Source organism: Gymnoscopelus braueri (genome assembly GCF_963280865.1).
Source record: "Gymnoscopelus braueri genome assembly, chromosome: 22".
NCBI lineage: Eukaryota > Metazoa > Chordata > Actinopteri > Myctophiformes > Myctophidae > Gymnoscopelus > Gymnoscopelus braueri.
Window position 1 is genome coordinate 47046918 of NC_137624.1, and position 25227 is coordinate 47072144.

The following is a 25227-nucleotide window of genomic DNA, read 5'->3' on the forward strand; positions in this document are numbered from 1 at the left end:
AGTCTAGAACTACACCTCCTGAATGTTATATAGAGTCTGGAACTACACCTCCTGAATGTTATATAGAGTCTGGAACTACACCTCCTGAATGTTATATAGAGTCTGGAACTACACCTCCTGAATGTTATATAGAGTCTGGAACTACACCTCCTGAATGTTATATAGAGTCTGGAACTACACCTCCTGAATGTTATATAGAGTCTGAACTACACCTCCTGAATGTTATATAGAGTCTGGAACTACACCTCCTGAATGTTATATAGTCTAGAACTACACCTCCTGAATGTTATATAGAGTCTGGAACTACACCTCCTGAATGTTATATAGAGTCTGGAACTACACCTCCTGAATGTTATATAGAGTCTGGAACTACACCTCCTGAATGTTATATAGAGTCTGGAACTACACCTCCTGAATGTTATATAGAGTCTGAACTACACCTCCTGAATGTTATATAGAGTCTGGAACTACACCTCCTGAATGTTATATAGTCTAGAACTACACCTCCTGAATGTTATATAGAGTCTGGAACTACACCTCCTGAATGTTATATAGAGTCTGGAACTACACCTCCTGAATGTTATATAGAGTCTAGAACTACACCTCCTGAATGTTATATAGAGTCTGGAACTACACCTCCTGAATGTTATATAGTCTAGAACTACACCTCCTGAATGTTATATAGAGTCTGGAACTACACCTCCTGAATGTTATATAGAGTCTGGAACTACACCTCCTGAATGTTATATAGTCTAGAACTACACCTCCTGAATGTTATTTAGAGTCTAGAACTACACCTCCTGAATGTTATATAGAGTCTAGAACTACACCTCCTGAATGTTATATAGAGTCTAGAACTACACCTCCTGAATGTTATATAGAGTCTGGAACTACACCTCCTGAATGTTATATAGTCTAGAACTACACCTCCTGAATGTTATATAGAGTCTAGAACTACACCTCCTGAATGTTATAGAGTCTAGAACTACACCTCCTGAATGTTATATAGAGTCTGGAACTACACCTCCTGAATGTTATATAGAGTCTGGAACTACACCTCCTGAATGTTATATAGAGTCTGAACTACACCTCCTGAATGTTATATAGAGTCTGAACTACACCTCCTGAATGTTATATAGAGTCTGAACTACACCTCCTGAATGTTATATAGAGTCTGGAACTACACCTCCTGAATGTTATATAGAGTCTGAACTACACCTCCTGAATGTTATATAGAGTCTGGAACTACTAGTAGTACTGACCCCAGGATCTTTGCACAGTCATCGTAGTATTTCATGGAGTTCTTGACGAAGCTGAAACCGTTGACGTCACAAACGTACGACTGACCGTTGGCGCGGAGCAAGTCGAACCCACAGACCGTTTGCTATCAGGAAAGAAAGAAAAGATGAATGATAGCTTTAGTAGAGAAAAGATGAATGATAGCTTTAGTAGAGAAAATATGAATGATAGCTTTAGTAGAGAAAATATGAATGATAGCTTTAGTAGGGAAAATATGAATGATAGCTTTAGTAGGGAAAATATGAATGATAGCTTTAGTAGAGAAAAGATAAGTGAAAACATTTTTAAAAGACAGCTTTAATGCTTTTCAACACAGACCTCATTAAAAGGTTGGTTCCCAACATTTCTAGTTGTGTGTGTGTGTACTAGGGCTTTCACGACTAGTGATTCTTACTAGTTGACAAATTTGACCTCCTTGTAGTCGACTAGTTGATGTTTACCTATTATGTAATAATAAAGACGCAGAGAATAGGGTTCTAGGTAACAATGACAATTGTATTTTGTAAAAAGTTCGCTACTTGGTTTTCCCCTAATCTGGAGGCGGATACGCTTCAGGATTATTTATTGGAGAAATTGGGTAATAAGCAGGTAAAAGTAACCCTCCCAACCCTGCTGTTACTCCATGTGGACAATGTTTTCTGTCCTGCACACAGGACACATTTGACCACAATATTTTTAACGTCCTTTATCTCCACGAATTCAAAATAATGGTTATATTTCCAAGCTGCAAACTAAAGCTGCACTGTCGCTGAGACTGTGTGTGTGTGTGTGTGTGTGCGTGCGTGCGTGTGTGCGTGCGTCATAAGGCAAGACCCACCCAACTCCGTCTCTGATTGGCTTACCCTGACATTTGACCCTATGTTAACCAATCATCACTTTCACTTTCCCATGTTACTGTGAGAGCACACGGCCTGTAAGTTAGACGACAGGCAGCTCTGCAGGGGTTAACAGTTCAGTTGGATGACATAATGTAACACAGGTAACGCACCCATTTAAATCACAGTAACTAGAACGCTGTTACTGAATGGGAAAAGGTAACTAGTTACGTTATTAGTTACCGCAAAAAGTAGTTGCGTCACGTAACGCGTTACGCTTGTAATGCGTTAGTCCCAACACTAGTGTTGGGGTTCCCACCTGCTCTGCTGTGCTACGCTATCGTAGGGCATCGAGTCAGTAAATGACATCATTGCTGTCATAACTAACCTTATACGTAGTTCTGTCAGGTTCTCCTCTAGAAGAGCTTTTTAATACTTTTCACAGGTTCAATATTAGTAAAACCCAAACACAGACGTAAAGGGTGTTTAATAGCACTGATTTATTAAAGAAAATAAAAAAGTTGAAATACGGAGGTAGGAGGTTTGCCCCCGACAGCAGCAATATCATCCTACGATGCTAGTTTAGTTTTTACCTTGAACGCCAGACAGACTTTCCAGGCGATGAGCTTCTCTCTGGCGTTGAGAATGACAGGATAGCGCACCTCCTTCCCCTCGCTGTCCCTCTCCACCTTACCGTCCAGCGCTGGAGACTTCCTGGCCTCTGCATGGGCGTAGTCTGGACCCACTGTGTACACCTATAGACATATATACATAAACGTTCTTCATGTGGTAAAATCGGGGCGTTTGGAAAATATTTAAGTGTTATTTAAATGACGCTCGGTTTCAGCCGTCAGATTTATCAAAGGATTGGCTGTATAGGATCCTTTGATAAATGTCACTTGGACGTTGGCCTACGGGCGAATTTAAGGCAAAAAATACGCCGAGAATATGAATGACGGATGAATTAATTAATTCATTTCTGGCAGTGAATGAGTTAACAGTGTTTTATGTAAACCTGGCAGTGAATGAGTTAACAGTGTTTTATGTAAACCTGGCAGTGAATGAGTTAACAGTGTTTTATGTAAACCTGGCAGTGAATGAGTTAACAGTGTTTATGTAAACGAGAGTTATGCATATAACTAAGGTTCTACGAATTCCGGATGACCGCCAGAGGCAGTGTTTTCAACACCTGGATATCCATCACGCGCTCGCGTATGGGTCGAATATTAATACCAACAAAGTCACTCGTGACCTGTGTGCACGCACGCCACCTATATAGGGGCGGGGCACACAGCGTTCATCCTCATGAAATCTTTTCGTCGAGAATGAGATTCCGAGTGACAGTCAACTCTGGCGGTCATCCGGAATTCGTAGAACCTTAGTTATATGCATAACTCTCGTTCTACTTCATTCCTACTGACCGCCAGAGGCAGTGTTTTCAACACCTGGATGACTAATACCAACATAGTCACGAGGAATCTGCGCTTACCGAAGTCGGTTTGCAGATAGAATAAACAGACAACACCACAGCCGTCGCCACAGGATGCGAGACGGCCAGGTTGACTATATATAGGAGCGGGCAAAAGCCCATGAAAGATGAAGCCCAATCGGCTGCATCTCCTGGCCTGCTCCAAGCCTGTATCACTGAGGGAGAGGCTCTGGCAACACCCACAGTCAAGAAAGGCCTTGGGGGAACCTAGAGGCCCCCTGAAGACGTACATTTGCCTGAACGCAGCAATGAAAGTCTCCATTAAGCCAAGGCACAGCTGTGCCCTTCCTCACAGACAAATACAACCAAACTCCAGCCATCACGGCTATGTCCTGCCACAGAGCCCGGACGGGACACAATAGGCAGGTACTAGAATGCAGTTGCTCCACCTCTGGTTGAGGAGCAAACTAACAAATCAACAGGCTAGCTGACGTGAAATGCAGAAAGCCTCTGAGGACGTGAGGAGGGGTCGGCCATATGGTAAACCCAGACCCATCGGAATCCCACTCTAACAGTCTCTGGCAATGGCCAGGGCATGAAGCCCATCTACTCACTTTTGCAGATGAAGCAGTGAGGACAAAGAGTACTAGCAGATAGTCATCTGAGAGCAGCCCGATGTACCGGCTGGGGACAAAGCTTCCAATACCACAGGCAAGCATCATGAAGGCACCCATGCAACCTGTGGGGGCCACACGCGGAGAGCATCTCAATGGTAGAGAGGCTGAACCCTCCATCTAACATCATCCGCAGATATCTAGGGCAGCATAAGCACAGAGCAACGCTCTAACCTATGCAGTGGCCCTTGTCCCGACTAGAGCACAGTCTACACTCGCTGGCGTGCAACGCCCTGGTGTACGATGCACAAAACTCCAGTAATTTTCGGACAATAGTTTTGAATTTCAGTGGTCAATGACGCAGCCGAAGGTTAGGAGTGAGGATGCCACATGCACCTCCCCCCCTAACTGTGACAGGAGATCTTGTCTCTGTGGAGAGGCCAAGGCACTTCATTGAGAAGCTGCAGTAGGCCAAAGCATCTTGCCGTAACGGACTGGTCTGTCCCGGAAGGGAGACCTACAGTCAACAACGCGTTATGCCCTCAAGGCTAACGGTACTACCGCTCTGCCATACCTATGCACGTGATCCGAACTGCTATCGGATCCAAGAGGCTTCCAGTGGGAAACAAGTCCGCAGCCTGGACTGTACACCCAACAAGCGCATTGCTATGAAATTTGCAAGATGAGGCAAGGTCCACGAAAGGAGCTTCCAAGCCTCCTGCAGAGACTGACTGGGTCAAGCGCCCCAGAAGGCAGACTGTTGACATATTGTGTTATTGAACACGGCATAAACATCCTGAGGGCCAGGTGCACTGCACGCAGGTCCAGTGCATTAGCGACACTGGCTGGAGACCCTCACCATTCTGTTGCAGTCTTGGGGTTCGAGGCCCAAGCCACAAATATATATGCCCATTTGTACATGCGTGAAATTTGTCCGCTGTATTTATTTACCCATCCTAGAACTACTAGGACCAGTGAGCAGCCATTCTCCGGCGCTCATGGGGCAATTAGGGGCTCAGACAGGGACACACATTGACCCACTTCTGGCCTGGCGTCAAACCCGGGACACCCAGAGGCTCTGGCTCATTACCAAAGTAGACAGTGCCAATTCTCTAATCATGCAAGCAACCGCCTAGAGTGATAGGCGCTGTATAGGCGCTGGGTAGGCGCTGGGTAGGCGCTGGGTAGGCGCTGGATAGGCGCTGGATAGGCGCTGGATAGGCGCTGGATAGGCGCTGGATAGGCGCTGTGTCTGCGCATCAACACTCGCATGCCGGAGGGCCAGGGCGAGGTAGTCAAGGGAATGTCCAATACGTCACATTCCAGCCGCTGTGGCATGGCTCTAGTTAGCAGACCAGCTAAAACTGTGGCCATGAGCAACGGTCATCCAGCTCAACAGCTTCATCTAGTGACACCACCAGAGAAGCAATGTTCATAGTTTAGGCGTTTAGCAGGCGCTCTTAATCCGGATCGACTTACAGTAAGGTAATGTAAGTAAAGTAAGCAATGTTGGCATCAACCACTAGCCTTAGGTCTAGGCCATATTGGGCTGTACTCCCCATGGCTGACCAGTCCTTGGTAAGAGGTTCTGGAACTGGCCCACATGCCAAATCTCATGATGTACGGCACCGAGGGTGTACAACGACGATAGTTGTTGGACGCATCCATTTAGGCCAAGCCGTTATATGGCCAGCTGGGCTATGTACTCTCAACGCTTTCGTCCAGCGACAAGCAGTAGCGGAGCTACACACTCCCAATGCCAGCGGTATATTCCAGTGGGCGCACGCCGCAGTGGCGTGGTCCCTCCAAAAGCGGCAGAGCGAGACACACTCTCAACGCTAATACTTTCCACTCCTTTCTTCCAGCGACAAGCAGTAGCGGAGCGAGACACACTCCTAATGCTTACGCTATATGGCGGTGGGCCGCCCGTCATGGTTTCTCAAAGCGGCAGAGCGAGATGCACTCTCAACGCTAATCCTTTTCCCTTCTTTCGTCGATTGACAAGCAGTCCCCGAGACACACTCCCAATGCTAGGGGTATATTCCATTGGGGGGGCACGCCGCAGTGGCGCTTACAAATGCAAAATACAGCATGCAGCTGGTATAACATGACTGTCAGTCATTATTTCTTGTTTCTTTTTCCCTGTCCAGCCTCATCATGATTTGTGTGCATGGGGATCTCATCTTAAACAAGCTCAGTGCTTAATGAGTTTTCCAATTTAGTAGACCTTGTATTGTGAATTTGTACTTCCATGTACTGCTTTCAATACAGTGGCCAAGAGTTCGTCATCCTGACAATTCCTCTAGCTGAGAAAGCATCCAGAGGGCTCAATGCTAGCATCCCTGTGGGAGGCAAATCCGCCCCAACCAGGCCAACCCAGTCGACCTTTCTGCCAGCAGTATGCCGCTGCAATTAGCCAAATATTCACAGCCATAGCCTGTGTCAGGCACCATAGTCAGGACATGACCGGCACAAGTAATGGACCTTCCCTTCTGGGACCAGCAATTGTTGCAATAATCCATGGGCAACAGCAACAGAGTGAGACACTCAATACTACTGATGACGTAGCCGTAGCAAAAGCGAGAATCATTCAGGCTACAGTGTCAAGGACACAGTATGATAGTCAAGAAGTGGCAAAGCAAAACACACTTCAATCGTCATATAGAATTCTTTAAGAAAATTTCACTACCAAGCACATAGTATTATCTGGATAGCAGCAGAGTGACATACACTCAAGCTACGATATCAGTATTCACAGTATACTGCATATGTTGAATAGCAGTAGTGAGTACCAGGTACACACAGTATTAGTGGGTAACAGCAGCAGAGTGAGATACACTTGTGCTATTGGTAACGTAGCCATAGCAACAGAGCGAGAATCGTTCAAGCTACAGCGTCAAGTACATATGTACTTGTTAATGTATTGTGTCTTGGACACAATTAACACAATTACCATTAATGTTAATTAATGTTGTCTTGGACCCCAGGAAGAATAGCTGCTGGTTTCCCTTTTTGCCGCAGCTAATGGGGATCCATTGCCAATAAACAAAGCTTATTGATTATCAGTACCCAGAGTACAATGTTACTAATATGTAACTTTGTCGTAGCAAGGAGCGACAACCACTCAAGCCACAGTGTCAAGTCATGTGTCAAGTACCCACAGTATGAAAACCAAGTGATGGCAAGGCAAGACACACTTGAACCATACCAGTATTATAATTCCATTTTACTACCAAGCACAAAGCAGTATAACCTGAATAGCAGCAGCGAGTCACACTCAAGCTATGATACACACTCAAACTGTGAGGTTAAGCACACACAGTGGCAGTATTGGCATATATGCTGCTTAAGTCAGCTGTCATTGATCAGCGAGACCTCTTTTATCCCATTAAGACCTGGAACTGTGTCATTTTTAGATTTGAGCTAAAAAGCATTATTTACACTTTGGGCTATTCAAAAATAGCAGATCTACAAGCTCATAGCGCGGCCCAAGTACATGTAGTAATAGGTACACAGTATATCGTCCAATAACGACAGAGTGAAGCACACTATGGATGTCCATTATTAGCTGCAGCTAAATTATATTTGGACTGGTTAAATTGGGGTTTGAACCAGGGACCTACAGACTTGCAGGTAGACAGTGCACTGACTGAGCCGGATAGCAATCAAGCTAACACGCGCCATATGTCTGGTAGATAGAATGTCTGCGTCAAAGTGAGAACCACTTTCAGCAAAAACATTCACAGAAGAGCGCTCATACAGTGGTGTAAAGTAACTAAGTACATGTACTCAGTACTGTACTTAAGTACAATTTCGCTTAGGTATTTGTACTTTAATGGAGCCCAGTTATCTGCCACTGCGCGCATTAACGCCTTGGTCGTCTCCTCGAGGCGAAAGAACACCTTCTATGAGACACATTAACCAGTCAATCTGGCTCCACCGCCGTCGTGTCATCGAGGCGAGAGACGGTCTTCTCAAAGCGGCAGAATGGGATACATCCTCAACGCTGAATACTTTCCCCTCTTTTACTTTATTTGTCTGTAAACAGCACAATACATGCACTCACCGTCGCCAATGCACAGCTATGGCTCCATAGTTATCCGTGCCAGGTTCAACAACAACGGTGGAGTGGGGAAAGTCAACGGTGTTATTGTCGTTAGCTCCAATGCTAGCAAGCAACCGCTAACTCCATTCACCGTCGCACTTTTTTTTCCCTTTTTTTTCCTTGTTCCTTTCCGACAGCCCCTATAAACGGGGTAACGTAATTCCATGGTAGCAGGCTACGCAGTCTCTGGAGGACGGACCGTAGTCCGTAGCCCCAACCGTGTTGGTTACGAAACTTCACGCGCAGCTGCAAGTATCGACCTACGCTCTTGGAGGCGAAAAGATGAAAGAGGATGAACGCTGTGTGCCCCGCCCCTATATAGGTGGCGTGCGTGCACACAGGTCACGAGTGACTTTGTTGGTATTAATATTCGACCCATACGCGAGCGCGTGATGGATATCCAGGTGTTGAAAACACTGCCTCTGGCGGTCAGTAGGAATGAAGTAGAACCCATTTCAGTTCTTATTGCTTTGATAAGAATACAATCAAATACAATGAAATCTTGGGCTCATGTCAATGGTTAGGATGTATGCAAGTATGTAAACCAGAGAAAACTTGAATGATTTATCATTATTATTAGTTAGGGTTAGGGTAGTAGTAGTATAAGGGTTAGGGTAGTAGTAGTATAAGGGTTAGGGTTAGGGTTAGGGTAGTAGTATTATAAGGGTTAGGGTTAGGGTAGTAGTAGTGTAAGGGTTAGGGTTAGGGTAGTAGTAGTGTAAGGGTTAGGGTTAGGGTTAGGGTTAGGGTAGTAGTAGTATAAGGGTTAGGGTTAGGGTTAGGGTTAGGGTAGTAGTATTATAAGGGTTAGGGTAGTAGTAGTGTAAGGGTTAGGGTTAGGGTAGTAGTAGTGTAAGGGTTAGGGTTAGGGTTAGGGTTAGGGTAGTAGTAGTATAAGGGTTAGGGTAGTAGTAGTATAAGGGTTAGGGTTAGGGTAGTAGTAGTATAAGGGTTAGGGTTAGGGTAGTAGTAGTGTAAGGGTTAGGGTTAGGGTAGTAGTAGTATAAGGGTTAGGGTTAGGGTAGTAGTAGTATAAGGGTTAGGGTTAGGGTAGTAGTAGTGTAAGGGTTAGGGTAGTAGTAGTATAAGGGTTAGGGTTAGGGTAGTAGTAGTGTAAGGGTTAGGGTTAGGGTAGTAGTAGTGTAAGGGTTAGGGTTAGGGTAGTAGTAGTGTAAGGGTTAGGGTTAGGGTAGTAGTAGTATAAGGGTTAGGGTTAGGGTAGTAGTAGTGTAAGGGTTAGGGTTAGGGTAGTAGTAGTATAAGGGTTATGGTTAGGGTTAGGGTAGTAGTAGTGTAAGGGTTAGGGTTAGGGTAGTAGTAGTATAAGGGTTAGGGTTAGGGTAGTAGTAGTATAAGGGTTAGGGTTAGGGTAGTAGTAGTGTAAGGGTTAGGGTTAGGGTAGTAGTAGTATAAGGGTTAGGGTTAGGGTAGTAGTAGTATAAGGGTTATGGTTAGGGTTAGGGTAGTAGTAGTATAAGGGTTAGGGTTAGGGTAGTAGTAGTATAAGGGTTAGGGTTAGGGTTAGGGTAGTAGTAGTATAAGGGTTAGGGTTAGGGTAGTAGTAGTATAAGGGTTAGGGTTAGGGTTAGGGTAGTAGTAGTATAAGGGTTAGGGTTAGGGTAGTAGTAGTATAAGGGTTAGGGTTAGGGTAGTAGTAGTATAAGGGTTAGGGTTAGGGTAGTAGTAGTATAAGCTAAGTTACGCTGACATCGGTACCATCGGTAAAGTCAATAAATATAGATGTAAATATAAGTGAAGTTACCTTGACATCGGTCCCATCGGTGGGCATAAACTCTTCATAAATGTAGGATCCCGTTTTCCTCACGTTGCTCTCAGGAGAGTAAACGCTGCTGCGACTTCCAATCTACAACACAACACACAAAGAAGAGAAATGATCTACAATACAGCACACAAAGAAGAGAAATGATCTACAATACAACAAACGATTCAACGAAGAAGAGAAATGATCTAAAATACATCACACAAAGAAGAGAAATGATCTACAATATAGCACACAAAGAAGACATATATCTGTAGTACTATAGTAGTAGTAGTTTAAGGTAGTAGATGTACCTTTCTGAACATTCTCTGTCTGCCTCCTCTAGCTGTTTCAGGTAGTAGTAGTTTAAGGTAGTAGTAGTTTAAGGTAGTAGATGTACCTTTCTGAACAGCCTCTGGCTGCCTCCTCCAGCAGACGTAGGGTAGTAGATGTAAACATTGTGGTCCTCTGCACTCACTGGCTTCTCTACGAAGGGTTTCTGAAACATCTGTCCATTCACCTCTACATGGTCCTCTCCTTCTACCAGGTTACACTCTGAAATATATGCATTTATATACATACATTTATATATGACTTTATATACATACATTTATATATGACTTTATATACATACATTTATATATGCATTTATATACATACATTTATATATGCATTTATATACATACATTTATATATGCATTTATATACATACATTTATATATGCATTTATATATATACATTTATATATGCATGTATATATGAATTATTGGGTTTTAAATCCTCTTAACTAACCTTGTATTGAACTGTACTTTCCTGTGCTTTTTTGCGAACTGCTAATAAAGTATTCAATCAATCAACACTTTGATTCAGTCTTTGTTCAGGACACTGCCACCCTGTGGTCTATTCAGAACACTACACTCACCCTGTGGCTTTGCTGCGTCTCTGTTTAGAATAGCGTAGCGAGGAAGCTGGATGCCCTCTGACCTCAGGATCCTGTACACCTCCCTCCTGAAACACACAAAACAACACACACATAAACACCTCCCTCCTGAAACACACAAAACAACACACACATCACCACAGCGTTATCAATGGTGATGGCCATGTCTCGGTGCGGACAGCCCTTCCCCCGGAGGAACATCATATTACATTATCATATGATATTACAGCTCACCTGTCTTGGATGCAGTACTGGAGGTTCAGATCGTTGATGACAAACGGATTCCTCAGTTTCTCGTAGGCCACTGCTTTGTCCAACGGAAAACCTGCACAGGTGACCAGAAAGATATTCACATTATTTATTCAGTAACAAAACAAAACAAATCTTTAATCACTGAAGCTTAAATTATACGTCATTGTATGGTGGTGTCACGCGGGGGGAAAAAGCAGATCTACGAGTATATAGGACAGAGTAAATTAAACACTTTAATAAACCCTATATATTTAAATGACCGGAGTCCCCCAGGGTTTTATTCTATAGGGTTACATATCGTCGCTGTCGGGCAGAAACAAGCCAGTTAACTCCATTGTTCTGCTTTTTTTTCATAAAGGAAACGCTATTGAACACCCTTTACGTCTGTGTGTGGGTTAAAAAAATATTGAACCAATGAAAAGTATTAAAAAGCGCTTCTGACAAAACCAGCTAACTCCATTGGTTCATCAAACTGTGGGCTAAAGCAGCTAACTCCTCCCCCTCTCCCCTGCGTGGCACAGAGCTGCTGCAGACTCAGAGCGGAAGATAAACACACTTTAACCAGGAAGTCTGTTTAAAACTATGCATCCTACATAAACAACGTGTGTGTGTGTGTGTGTGTGTGTGTGTGTGTGTGTGTGTGTGTGTGTGTGTGTGTGTCATTTCGGTGTTGGAACAGCAACCGTATTTCTCAGGGTCCCCCACAGTGCTGTTCCATACAGTAGCAATCCAGATAAATATCAAACATGTTTGAAAATGGTCTGAGCGGCCCCCCATCGTCCTGTGAGCAACTCGGGAGGGTTCAGATTGGATCCTTGAACCCCCGGCCCACACTAGACCATATTTAAGCCTGAGATTCACCCTCCATCTAGGCTGGGGTAGGGCAGATGAGACTGTTGGAAGGAGGTGAGACAGGTACCTTTAGAGTGGAAGGAGGTGAGACAGGTACCTTTAGAGTGGAAGGAGGTGAGACAGGTACCTTTAGAGGGAAGGAGGTGAGACAGGTACCTTTAGAGTGGAAGGAGGTGAGACAGGTACCTTTAGAGGGAAGGAGGTGAGACAGGTACCTTTAGAGTGGAAGGAGGTGAGACAGGTACCTTTAGAGGTGAAGGAGGTGAGACAGGTAGGAGGTGAGACAGGTACCTTTAGAGTGGAAGGAGATGAGACAGGTAGGAGGTGAGACAGGTACCTTTAGAGTGGAAGGAGATGAGACAGGTAGGAGGTGAGACAGGTACCTTTAGAGTGGAAGGAGGTGAGACAGGTACCTTTAGAGTGGAAGGAGGTGAGACAGGTACCTTTAGAGTGGAAGGAGATGAGACAGGTACCTTTAGAGGTGAAGGAGGTGAGACAGACAGGTACCTTTAGAGTGAAAGGAGATGAGACAGTCACACAGAGGTGAAGGAGGTGAGACAGGTACCTTTAGAGTAAAAGGAGATGAGACAGGTAGGAGGTGAGACAGGTACCTTTAGAGTGGAAGGAGGTGAGACAGGTAGGAGGTGAGACAGGTACCTTTAGAGTGGAAGGAGATGAGACAGGTAGGAGGTGAGACAGGTACCTTTAGAGTGGAAGGAGATGAGACAGTCACATAGAGGTGAGACAGGTACCTTTAGAGTGGAAGGAGGTGAGACAGGTAGGAGGTGAGACAGGTACCTTTAGAGTGGAAGGAGATGAGACAGTCACATAGAGGTGAAGGAGGTGAGACAGGTAGGAGGTGAGACAGGTACCTTTAGAGTGGAAGGAGATGAGACAGTCACATAGAGGTGAAGGAGGTGAGACAGGTAGGAGGTGAGACAGGTACCTTTAGAGTGGAAGGAGATGAGACAGTCACATAGAGGTGAAGGAGGTGAGACAGGTAGGAGGTGAGACAGGTACCTTTAGAGTGGAAGGAGATGAGACAGTCACATAGAGGTGAGACTGGTAGGAGGTGAGACAGGTACCTTTAGAGTGGAAGGAGATGAGACAGTCACATAGAGGTGAAGGAGGTGAGACAGGTAGGAGGTGAGACAGGTACCTTTAGAGTGGAAGGAGATGAGACAGTCACATAGAGGTGAAGGAGGTGAGACAGGTAGGAGGTGAGACAGGTACCTTTAGAGTGGAAGGAGATGAGACAGTCACATAGAGGTGAGACAGGTAGGAGGTGAGACAGGTACCTTTAGAGTGGAAGGAGGTGAGACAGTCACATAGAGGTGAGACAGGTAGGAGGTGAGACAGGTACCTTTAGAGTGGAAGGAGATGAGACAGTCACATAGAGGTGAGACAGGTAGGAGGTGAGACAGGTACCTTTAGAGTGGAAGGAGATGAGACAGTCACATAGAGGTGAAGGAGGTGAGACAGGTAGGAGGTGAGACAGGTAGGCGGTGAGACAGGTACCTTTAGAGTGGAAGGAGATGAGACAGTCACATAGAGGTGAGACAGGTAGGAGGTGAGACAGGTACCTTTAGAGTGGAAGGAGATGAGACAGTCACATAGAGGTGAGACAGGTACCTTTAGAGTGGAAGGAGGTGAGACAGGTAGGAGGTGAGACAGGTACCTTTAGAGTGGAAGGAGATGAGACAGTCACATAGAGGTGAAGGAGGTGAGACAGGTAGGAGGTGAGACAGGTACCTTTAGAGTGGAAGGAGATGAGACAGTCACATAGAGGTGAAGGAGGTGAGACAGGTAGGAGGTGAGACAGGTACCTTTAGAGTGGAAGGAGATGAGACAGTCACATAGAGGTGAAGGAGGTGAGACAGGTAGGAGGTGAGACAGGTACCTTTAGAGTGGAAGGAGATGAGACAGTCACATAGAGGTGAGACTGGTAGGAGGTGAGACAGGTACCTTTAGAGTGGAAGGAGATGAGACAGTCACATAGAGGTGAAGGAGGTGAGACAGGTAGGAGGTGAGACAGGTACCTTTAGAGTGGAAGGAGATGAGACAGTCACATAGAGGTGAAGGAGGTGAGACAGGTAGGAGGTGAGACAGGTACCTTTAGAGTGGAAGGAGATGAGACAGTCACATAGAGGTGAAGGAGGTGAGACAGGTAGGAGGTGAGACAGGTACCTTTAGAGTGGAAGGAGATGAGACAGTCACATAGAGGTGAAGGAGGTGAGACAGGTAGGAGGTGAGACAGGTACCTTTAGAGTGGAAGGAGATGAGACAGTCACATAGAGGTGAAGGAGGTGAGACAGGTAGGAGGTGAGACAGGTACCTTTAAAGTGGAAGGAGGTGAGACAGTCACATAGAGGTGAGACAGGTAGGAGGTGAGACAGGTACCTTTAGAGTGGAAGGAGATGAGACAGTCACATAGAGGTGAGACAGGTAGGAGGTGAGACAGGTACCTTTAGAGTGGAAGGAGATGAGACAGTCACATAGAGGTGAGACAGGTAGGAGGTGAGACAGGTACCTTTAGAGTGGAAGGAGATGAGACAGTCACATAGAGGTGAGACAGGTACCTTTAGAGTGGAAGGAGATGAGACAGTCACATAGAGGTGAGACAGGTACCTTTAGAGTGGAAGGAGATGAGACAGTCACATAGAGGTGAGACAGGTAGGAGGTGAGACAGGTACCTTTAGAGTGGAAGGAGATGAGACAGTCACATAGAGGTGAGACAGGTACCTTTAGAGTGGAAGGAGATGAGACAGTCACATAGAGGTGAGACAGGTAGGAGGTGAGACAGGTACCTTTAGAGTGGAAGGAGATGAGACAGTCACATAGAGGTGAGACAGGTAGGAGGTGAGACAGGTACCTTTAGAGTGGAAGGAGATGAGACAGTCACATAGAGGTGAGACAGGTAGGAGGTGAGACAGGTACCTTTAGAGTGGAAGGAGATGAGACAGTCACATAGAGGTGAGACAGGTAGGAGGTGAGACAGGTACCTTTAGAGTGGAAGGAGATGAGACAGTCACATAGAGGTGAAGGAGGTGAGACAGGTAGGAGGTGAGACAGGTAGGAGGTGAGACAGGTACCTTTAGAGTGGAAGGAGATGAGACAGTCACATAGAGGTGAGACAGGTAGGAGGTGAGACAGGTACCTTTAGAGTGGAAGGAGATGAGACAGTCACATAGAGGTGAGACAGGTAGGAGGTGAGACAGGTACCTTTAGAGTGGAAGGAGATGAGACAGTCACATAGAGGTGAGACAGGTAGGAGGTGAGACAGGTACCTTTAGAGTGGAAGGAGATGAGACAGTCACATAGAGGTGAGACAGGTAGGAGGTGAGACAGGTACCTTTAGAGTGGAAGGAGATGAGACAGTCACATAGAGGTGAAGGAGGTGAGACAGGTAGGAGGTGAGACAGGTAGGAGGTGAGACAGGTACCTTTAGAGTGGAAGGAGATGAGACAGTCACATAGAGGTGAGACAGGTAGGAGGTGAGACAGGTACCTTTAGAGTGGAAGGAGATGAGACAGTCACATAGAGGTGAGACAGGTAGGAGGTGAGACAGGTACCTTTAGAGTGGAAGGAGATGAGACAGTCACATAGAGGTGAGACAGGTAGGAGGTGAGACAGGTACCTTTAGAGTGGAAGGAGATGAGACAGTCACATAGAGGTGAGACAGGTAGGAGGTGAGACAGGTACCTTTAGAGTGGAAGGAGATGAGACAGTCACATAGAGGTGAGACAGGTAGGAGGTGAGACAGGTACCTTTAGAGTGGAAGGAGATGAGACAGTCACATAGAGGTGAGACAGGTAGGAGGTGAGACAGGTACCTTTAGAGTGGAAGGAGATGAGACAGTCACATAGAGGTGAGACAGGTAGGAGGTGAGACAGGTACCTTTAGAGTGGAAGGAGATGAGACAGTCACATAGAGGTGAAGGAGGTGAGACAGGTAGGAGGTGAGACAGGTACCTTTAGAGTGGAAGGAGATGAGACAGTCACATAGAGGTGAGACAGGTAGGAGGTGAGACAGGTACCTTTAGAGTGGAAGGAGATGAGACAGTCACATAGAGGTGAAGGAGGTGAGACAGGTAGGAGGTGAGACAGGTACCTTTAGAGTGGAAGGAGATGAGACAGTCACATAGAGGTGAAGGAGGTGAGACAGGTAGGAGGTGAGACAGGTACCTTTAGAGTGGAAGGAGATGAGACAGTCACATAGAGGTGAGACAGGTAGGAGGTGAGACAGGTACCTTTAGAGTGGAAGGAGATGAGACAGTCACATAGAGGTGAAGGAGGTGAGACAGGTAGGAGGTGAGACAGGTACCTTTAGAGTGGAAGGAGATGAGACAGTCACATAGAGGTGAGACAGGTAGGAGGTGAGACAGGTACCTTTAGAGTGGAAGGAGATGAGACAGTCACATAGAGGCCAGTTGTGAACAGGTTGGTTCAGAATGACGTCCTCCTCCAGGGTGAGGACAGTGATGTACTTGAACAGACACAGTCTCTCCATGATCTCCTTCATAGGTTTGGACTTGGACTTCTTGGACATGGCACAGATCCCCACCACGATCTGTCTCTCTGGAGGCTGCATGGTGGAACAAAAAGACATTTAGAAACAGTGGTTCTCAAAGTGTGGTCCGGGGACCTCCAGGGGTCGACACGTTGTGAGCTTGTAGATCGACTATTTGAGCTGTTTTCTTCAATAATCATTCACTAATCTTAATCAAGGAAAAAGTGTTAAATAGTGCTGATCATAATTATAATGGCCCAGGCCCAGTCGTACATCTTTAATATATACACGTATGTTTACAAAATAATTATAATATATACAAAGCAAATTTTCAGAGGCAGGAGTTTTCAAAAAGATGTGTTTACATGGTCCAAAAACGCGTTTGCGTGTGGGCGGGCCAACCCCCCAAAACGCATATAAGAATCTGTGTTTATGAAAATACCCGTTTATGTGTGGACGAAGCCTTAAAGTTATACAGTGCAGGTCCACAAATAACGATTTTTAGCAGCCTCTGCTGGTCATTACCGTCACTGCAGGCCGTTTGTTTATTCCTCTGATACCCAGAATTCCATTTGTTTTCACCGGAAGCGTTTCAAAAATTGCTCTTTTAATTGTTTTATACGATCTGTGGATCGTTTCTCTTAGCCAGTGGAGCTTTAGTTACCGTGAGCTGTGTTTTCTTTTGCTGTTGTTTTTCCATCTTCAAATCATACAATGTCTTAAAATCAGCATGAGTTTCCTTTTTGTTATTAGCGCGGTAGTTCCTGGCCAAACAGGAAACCGGTGCATTTCTGCTTCCGTTTTCCGGCTACATGACGTCATTTTCGCGGGAAAGACACCCCTATCACCGTTCAATAGAAAATATATGTATAAAAGGCTTTCGGGGGTGAAATTCATGGAGTGGGTGTTGTGAAACTTTTGCCACTCACAAAAGATATACAATTTAACTTTAGTTTTGTTGAAAAGGTTACCTAGTATTACTTTAAATAGTGGTGATTTGTAGTCCTAATACAAAGTGAGCCTCAGTAGTGATTTGTAGTCCTAATACAAAGTGAGCCTCAGTAGTGATTTGTAGTCCTAATACATAATGAGCCTCAGTGGTGATTTGTAGTCCTAATACATAATGAGCCTCAGTGGTGATTTGTAGTCCTAATACATAATGAGCCTCAGTGGTGATTTGTAGTCCTAATACATAATGAGCCTCAGTGGTGATTTGTAGTCCTAATACATAATGAGCCTCAATGGTGATTTGTAGTCCTAATACATAATGAGCCTCAGTGGTGATTTGTAGTCCTAATACATAATGAGCCTCAGCTACTCACAGAGTCGTACATCTGGTCATCGTCCTCTTCCTCCTCTTCCTCTTCCACGTCCTCATAGACACAGTCGTATCCCAGGATCCTCCCCGGCTCCAGTAGCTCCTCCCCCTCCGCCTCGTCACAGCCCACAAAGAAGCGAGGGTGTTCCCTGTCCAGAGGCTCATTACTCCCCCCAGACATGACTCAGTAGCTCCCCCTAGTGGTTTAGTACGCCACTTCCACCTTCATTCCCGATTCTCTTCCCAAACCCCCGCCAAGCCCCGCCCACCCAGAACCCACTGACAGAATGGAGCGAACGCAAAGCCACAGAGATCAGAGAGAGTGCTGCTGACCCCTGCTGGTGGGGGATGGGTGCTGCATTACTGGGGCGGTTGTGTACCCAAGTCCTCCCGCTTGTCTTCCTCTTAAAGGGCCGGTGCTCCTAATGTCCATCTTACCCGAAGAACCTAAGACAAGAATACAAGCACACAATCATTCTGTGAGTTATATTTTATTTAAAACTTTATTTATCTATCTATCTATCTATCTATCTATCTTTCTATCTATCTATCTGTAGTCTGCCTGCCTGTGAACACGTTAATTAATAAGATATGATGATGTGTTACATTATATGATCATCATTATAAAATGATTGTACGTGCCCCATGATTATTATAAGACCACGTACCTACGTATGTACATACGTGTGTATGTACTACATACATACACGTACCTACCTACCTACCTACCTACCTACATACAGACACTTACCTAGCTACCTACCTACCTACATACATACACGTACCTACCTACCTACCTACCTACATACATACACGTACCTACCTACCTACCTACCTACATACATACACGTACCTACCTACCTACATACATACACGTACCTACCTACCTACCTACCTACATACATACACGTACCTACCTACCTACATACATATACACGTACCTACCTACCTACCTACCTACCTACCTACCTACCTACATACATACATACATACATACACGTACCTACGTACCTACCTACCTACCTACCTGCATACACGTACCTACCTACCTACATACATACATACACGTACCTACCTACCTACATACATACACGTACCTACCTACCTACATACATACACGTACCTACCTACCTACCTACCTACCTACCTACATACACGTACCTGCCTACCTACCTACCTACATACATACACGTACCTACCTACCTACATACATACATATATATGACCTTATAACAATCATTAATAATCATATAACATAATGAATCATCATATAGCCTATCTTATTAATAACCATAATACAATCATAATAATCCTAAAAACGAAAATCAAAAAAGTATCGTGATAAAAATCGTGATACTGGCTGAAAGGACTTGTGATATAATATTTTGCCATATCACCCACCCCTAATATATATATACATACATACATACATACATACATACATACATACATTGTGTGTGTGTGTGTGTGTGTGTGTGTGTGTGTGTGTGTGTGTGTGTGTGTGTGTGTGTGTGTGTGTGTGTGTGTGTGTGTGTGTGTGTGTGTGTGTGTGTCTTACCTCTGTGTGTGTGTGTTCTGTCCATCCATCCATCCAGGGTATTGAGCCCAGATGATGCAGTTTGTTGGGTTAGGGTTCAGTTGGGTTAGGGTTCAGTTGGGTTAGGGTTCAGTTGGGTTGTTATTAGCATCAGTATATTAGCATTATGTGCTTTATTAGCATCAGTCTATAGCAGCCTTGGATCAAAACGCTCTTCAGTCATAAGAGAAAACCTTCTTTACACATTTTTATTTACAACTTTATTCAGGAGGACTTTTCTTTTCTTTTCTTCCCTCGCGTTGTCTCTCCTCTTCTTCTTCTTCTTCTTCTGGTTCTTCTTCTTCTTCTTCTTCTGCTTCTTCTTCTTCTTCTTCTTCTGCTTCTTCTTCGTGACGTCAGTAGCCTGGGGTGATCCGGTCAGAGCGGAAGTAACGTTACGTCATCAGGTGGCCGGAACCAGTGACCGGAAGCACCAGGGTCGTGCATCTCCAAAATGATTCCCCGGGTTTAAAACTCGTTTAGTTTGGTAAATGGTTTGGTTTGTTTTGGTATAATAATGGTATAATAATGGTATAATAATGGTATAATAATGCTATAATAATGCTATAATAATGCTATAATAATGCTATAATAATGGTATATATATCCATTTAATGCAGTATTTCCAATTTTCTGTATGCCTATTGGATATATTTCCAATTTCCAATACTTTTACTTCTACTCCACTACATCTCAGAGGCAAATATTGTCACAGATATCCATTTTTATATTATAAAACATACATTCTTTAGCTCTATTTTATACCTAGGCTATTTGAAAATAGACGATCTACAAGCTCACAACGCGTCGCAATGCGACGCGTTGTGAGCTTGTAGATCTGCTATTTTCAAACATTTTAGTACTTTTACTTTTGGTACTTGGTACTTTTACGCAAGTAAAATTTTAATTCTGGACTATAACTTGTTGAGTACTTGACACTTTTACTTAAGTCAAATATCCGAGTACTTTTTCCACCACTGTTTACTTCACATCCATTCATTAGTTTAAAGTTACTTGTCCATTCCATAGATATTAGAAACCTAGATACCTCATTGGCTACCTGCCACTCAAAGTGACTACTGGCCAATCACAGCGCTCACAGCGCGTTGACTACTGGCCAATCACAGTGCGTCTTTTCCGGGACTTGTCATGCAATGGTTCTCAACCAGTGGTCCGGGAACCACCAGTGGTCCTTGAGGGGGTTCCAGGTGGTACCCAGCTAAATGATGGAGAGTTGATAACCAAATGGACCCTTATATAGATCTTTAAATCTTGAGTATAACATTTCACACTGTCAAGAAGAGTCAAATTGTTAAACATCTACATTACTTACTAAACAAGTACACAATTAGAGAACGTAAATAATTGTTATTTTGACAACATCTAATCGAATGATAACATTCTAAGTTTTGGGTGTGAGAGGCTAAAGCTTATCAAACGGTGGTCCGTGACTCAAATGCTGAATAAATAATGGACCTTGTCACCTTGATATGAAAAAGGTTGAAAACCACTGTTCTAATGCATTTACGTCCATTGAAGCAGACGGTCTCTCCACAATTAAAATCATCACAACTCCCTGAATTTTCAACCTATTTTCAAGCGGTAAAGTTTGTCACAAATGCGAGACATGGAGTTATGGATCCAGTAGGCGTAGGCCTATATTTGGTTACATCTAAATTGCATATTTTCATACCAAAATACTTTCAAGTAACAGTAATAGTCACAAAATATTTTTGTCTCCATTCACTGACAGACTACATGAAATATGCTGGCCACATTGCAGAATTGCCTTTATCTAACATCCTTCATGTTAGCTATTCAGGTCAGAACAGAGCTATCAACTTTGAAAGACTGAAATAATTGTTCATTTGAGAATTTTCTCTTCCAAAAACAGCAACTATAAATGAAAAGTCTGTGTTCCATATTTTAATGGCACTGAAAGTATAACATATAACACAAATACTCCAAGACAGCCAAAAGAATATCATTCCAAAGTCACAGAGCAGAATATCATAATGGCAATAAAGATAAAATAATACCAGAAGCATATCATTTTCTAGCCATGGTTCACGTGACGCTTGTATACGGGCTAATCATTTTCCACACGAAGCGACCATGTCTTATTTGAATTTCACAAATAGAGTGTGGAGTTTGCCAAGTTCCAACTAACTAGATGCTGCGCACAGCTGCTGCCTCTTAAAGGGTTAAAAGCTGGGTTACAAAATGACCCGCCCCCACCTGCCTCTGATTGGCCTACCGAACTTCCGCGTGTGTGACGCACACGGCAGCCCTGCAGAAGCAGGAAGCGCGCCCGAGATACAGACGCTTCAGAGCCGAATGAGGCGTCTACCTTTATATGTCTATGGTCCATTCAGTACATTTGTGCACCGTCGTACGACGGTGTCGAGCGCCCAAAATAGCCGAATTACAAGCCCACGACGCGTCGCAGTTGTGGGCTTGTAAATCTGCTATTGTTTTCATCAGAAAGCTCGCTTCCTGGTTTCTCTTCTTCGACACTCAGAAAGGACAACGGCTCAGTGTCGCCCTCCTGTGGTTCATCGTTGTCTCCACACTCTGTGCTTTGAGTAGCATTGTGATGCAAAATGTGTTAAAAAGTGGGTAATAGCGCCCTCTGGTGGGTGATCTACCAAGTGTAGGTAATTTATGAATGTATGTTAACTTTATTTTATCTTCATGTTGTTATCAGGTGTTTTACATGTTTTATTGTTGTATTAAAAGCTTTATTTTATCTTCATGATGTTATCAGGTGTTTTACATGTTTTATTGTTGTATTAAAAGCTTTATTTTATCTTCATGATGTTATCAGGTGTTTTACATGTTTTATTGTTGTATTAAAAGCTTTATTTTATCTTCATGATGTTATCAGGTGTTTTACATGTTTTATTGTTGTATTAAAAGCTTTATTTTATCTTCATGTTGTTATCAGGTGTTTTACATGTTTTATTGTTGTATTAAAAGCTTTATTTTATCTTCATGATGTTATCAGGTGTTTTATATGTTTTATTGTTGTATTAAAAGCTTTATTTTATCTTCATGTTGTTATCAGTTGTTTTACATGTTTTATTGTTGTATTAAAAGCTTTATTTTATCTTCATGATGTTATCAGGTGTTTTACATGTTTTATTGTTGTATTAAAAGCTTTATTTTATCTTCATGTTGTTATCAGGTGTTTTATATGTTTTATTGTTGTATTAAAAGCTTTATTTTATCTTCATGTTGTTATCAGGTGTTTTATATGTTTTATTGTTGTATTAAAAGCTTTATTTTATCTTCATGTTGTTATCAGGTGTTTTACATGTTTTATTGTTGAATTAAAAGCTTTATTTTATCTTCATGTTGTTATCAGGTGTTTTGTATGTTTTATTGTTGTATTAAAAGCTTTATTTTATCTTCATGTTGTTATCAGGTGTTTTATATGTTTTATTGTTGTATTAAAAGCTTTATTTTATCTTCATGATGTTATCAGGTGTTTTACATGTTTTATTGTTGTATTAAAAGCTTTATTTTATCTTCATGATGTTATCAGGTGTTTTATATGTTTTATTGTTGTATTAAAAGCTTTATTTTATCTTCATGTTGTTATCAGGTGTTTTATATGTTTTATTGTTGTATTAAAAGCTTTATTTTATCTTCATGTTGTTATCAGGTGTTTTATATGTTTTATTGTTGTATTAAAAGCTTTATTTTATCTTCATGTTGTTATCAGGTGTTTTACATGTTTTATTGTTGTATTAAAAGCTTTATTTTATCTTCATGTTGTTATCAGGTGTTTTATATGTTTTATTGTTGAATTAAAAGCTTTATTTTATCTTCATGATGTTATCAGGTGTTTTACATGTTTTATTGTTGTATTAAAAGCTTTATTTTATCTTCATGATGTTATCAGGTGTTTTATATGTTTTATTGTTGTATTAAAAGCTTTATTTTATCTTCATGATGTTATCAGGTGTTTTACATGTTTTATTGTTGTATTAAAAGCTTTATTTTATCTTCATGATGTTATCAGGTGTTTTACATGTTTTATTGTTGTATTAAAAGCTTTATTTTATCTTCATGATGTTATCAGGTGTTTTACATGTTTTATTGTTGTATTAAAAGCTTTATTTTATCTTCATGTTGTTATCAGGTGTTTTACATGTTTTATTGTTGTATTAAAAGCTTTATTTTATCTTCATGTTGTTATCAGGTGTTTTACATGTTTTATTGTTGTATTAAAAGCTTTATTTTATCTTCATGATGTTATCAGGTGTTTTATATGTTTTATTGTTGTATTAAAAGCTTTATTTTATCTTCATGTTGTTATCAGGTGTTTTACATGTTTTATTGTTGTATTAAAAGCTTTATTTTATCTTCATGTTGTTACCAGGTGTTTTACATGTTTTATTGTTGAATTAAAAGATTAAAAGCGGTTGTAAACACAGTCACATTTTAAAACAGAGATTTCCGGTCTGTTACGTTGAAATCGGTGACCTATTGAATTCTGTGACTAAGTACTGCGGCTGCGCCGTTGCCAAAAGTAGCCGATCTACGAGCTCTCAACATCGGCTCTTTTCGGCTAAATAACCATAGAGGTATAATATAACAATAACCAGTATGACTTTATTTATACCATAGAGTTAAAGCCTATACCTCTATGATAAATAACCAGTATGACTTTATTTATACCATAGAGTTAAAGCCTATACCTCTATGATAAATAACCAGTATGACTTTATTTATACCCATAGAGTTAAAGTCTATACCTCTATGATAAATAACCATATGACTTTATTTATACCATAGAGTTAAAGCCTATACCTCTATGATAAATAACCAGTATGACTTTATTTATACCATAGAGTTAAAGTCTATACCTCTATGATAAATAACCAGTATGACTTTATTTATACCATAGAGTTAAAGTCTATACCTCTATGATAAATAACCAGTATGACTTTATTTATACCATAGAGTTAAAGCCTATACTTCTATGATAAATAACCAGTATGACTTTATTTATACCATAGAGTTAAAGCCTATACCTCTATGATAAATAACCAGTATGACTTTATTTATACCATAGAGTTAAAGCCTATACTTCTATGATAAATAACCAGTATGACTTTATTTATACCATAGAGTTAAAGCCTATACTTCTATGATAAATAACCAGTATGACTTTATTTATACCATAGAGTTAAAGCCTATACCTCTATGATAAATAACCAGTATGACTTTATTTATACCATAGAGTTAAAGGTGATAAATAACCAGTATGACTTTATTTATACCATAGAGTTAAAGCCTATACCTCTATGATAAATAACCAGTATGACTTTATTTATACCATAGAGTTAAAGCCTATACTTCTATGATAAATAACCAGTATGACTTTATTTATACCATAGAGTTAAAGTCTATACCTCTATGATAAATAACCAGTATGACTTTATTTATACCATAGAGTTAAAACCTATACCTCTATGATAAATAACCAGTATGACTTTATTTATACCATAGAGTTAAAGCCTATACCTCTATGATAAATAACCAGTATGACTTTATTTATACCATAGAGTTAAAGACTATACCTCTATGATAAATAACCAGTATGACTTTATTTATACCATAGAGTTAAAGACTATACCTCTATGATAAATAACCAGTATGACTTTATTTATACCATAGAGTTAAAGGTGATAAATAACCAGTATGACTTTATTTTGGGTGAAAATATAAAACAGTGAAACTAGTGGATC

At 42.2% G+C, this 25227-nt stretch overlaps 1 protein-coding gene across 4 annotated transcripts in view; it reads right to left on the minus strand.

Annotated features, from left to right (window-relative positions):
• Window positions 1-18127, minus strand: part of LOC308077796 (inositol hexakisphosphate and diphosphoinositol-pentakisphosphate kinase 2-like) — a 70107-nt gene extending 51980 nt beyond the window's left edge. For all 4 annotated transcript variants that reach the window (XM_080418728.1, XM_080418727.1, XM_080418726.1 and 1 more), the window contains exons 1-8: window positions 17897-18127; window positions 16454-16649; window positions 11196-11286; window positions 10944-11029; window positions 10422-10576; window positions 10025-10126; window positions 2708-2869; window positions 1263-1384 (exon numbers count right to left, since the gene is read on the minus strand). In XM_080418728.1, the coding sequence (XP_080274854.1) occupies window positions 1263-1384; window positions 2708-2869; window positions 10025-10126; window positions 10422-10576; window positions 10944-11029; window positions 11196-11286; window positions 16454-16649; window positions 17897-18073 (1091 nt within the window). In that variant the 5' untranslated portion in view covers window positions 18074-18127. The remainder of the gene's footprint in view (window positions 1-1262; window positions 1385-2707; window positions 2870-10024; window positions 10127-10421; window positions 10577-10943; window positions 11030-11195; window positions 11287-16453; window positions 16650-17896) is intronic.
• Window positions 18128-25227: the final 7100 nt, after the last annotated feature.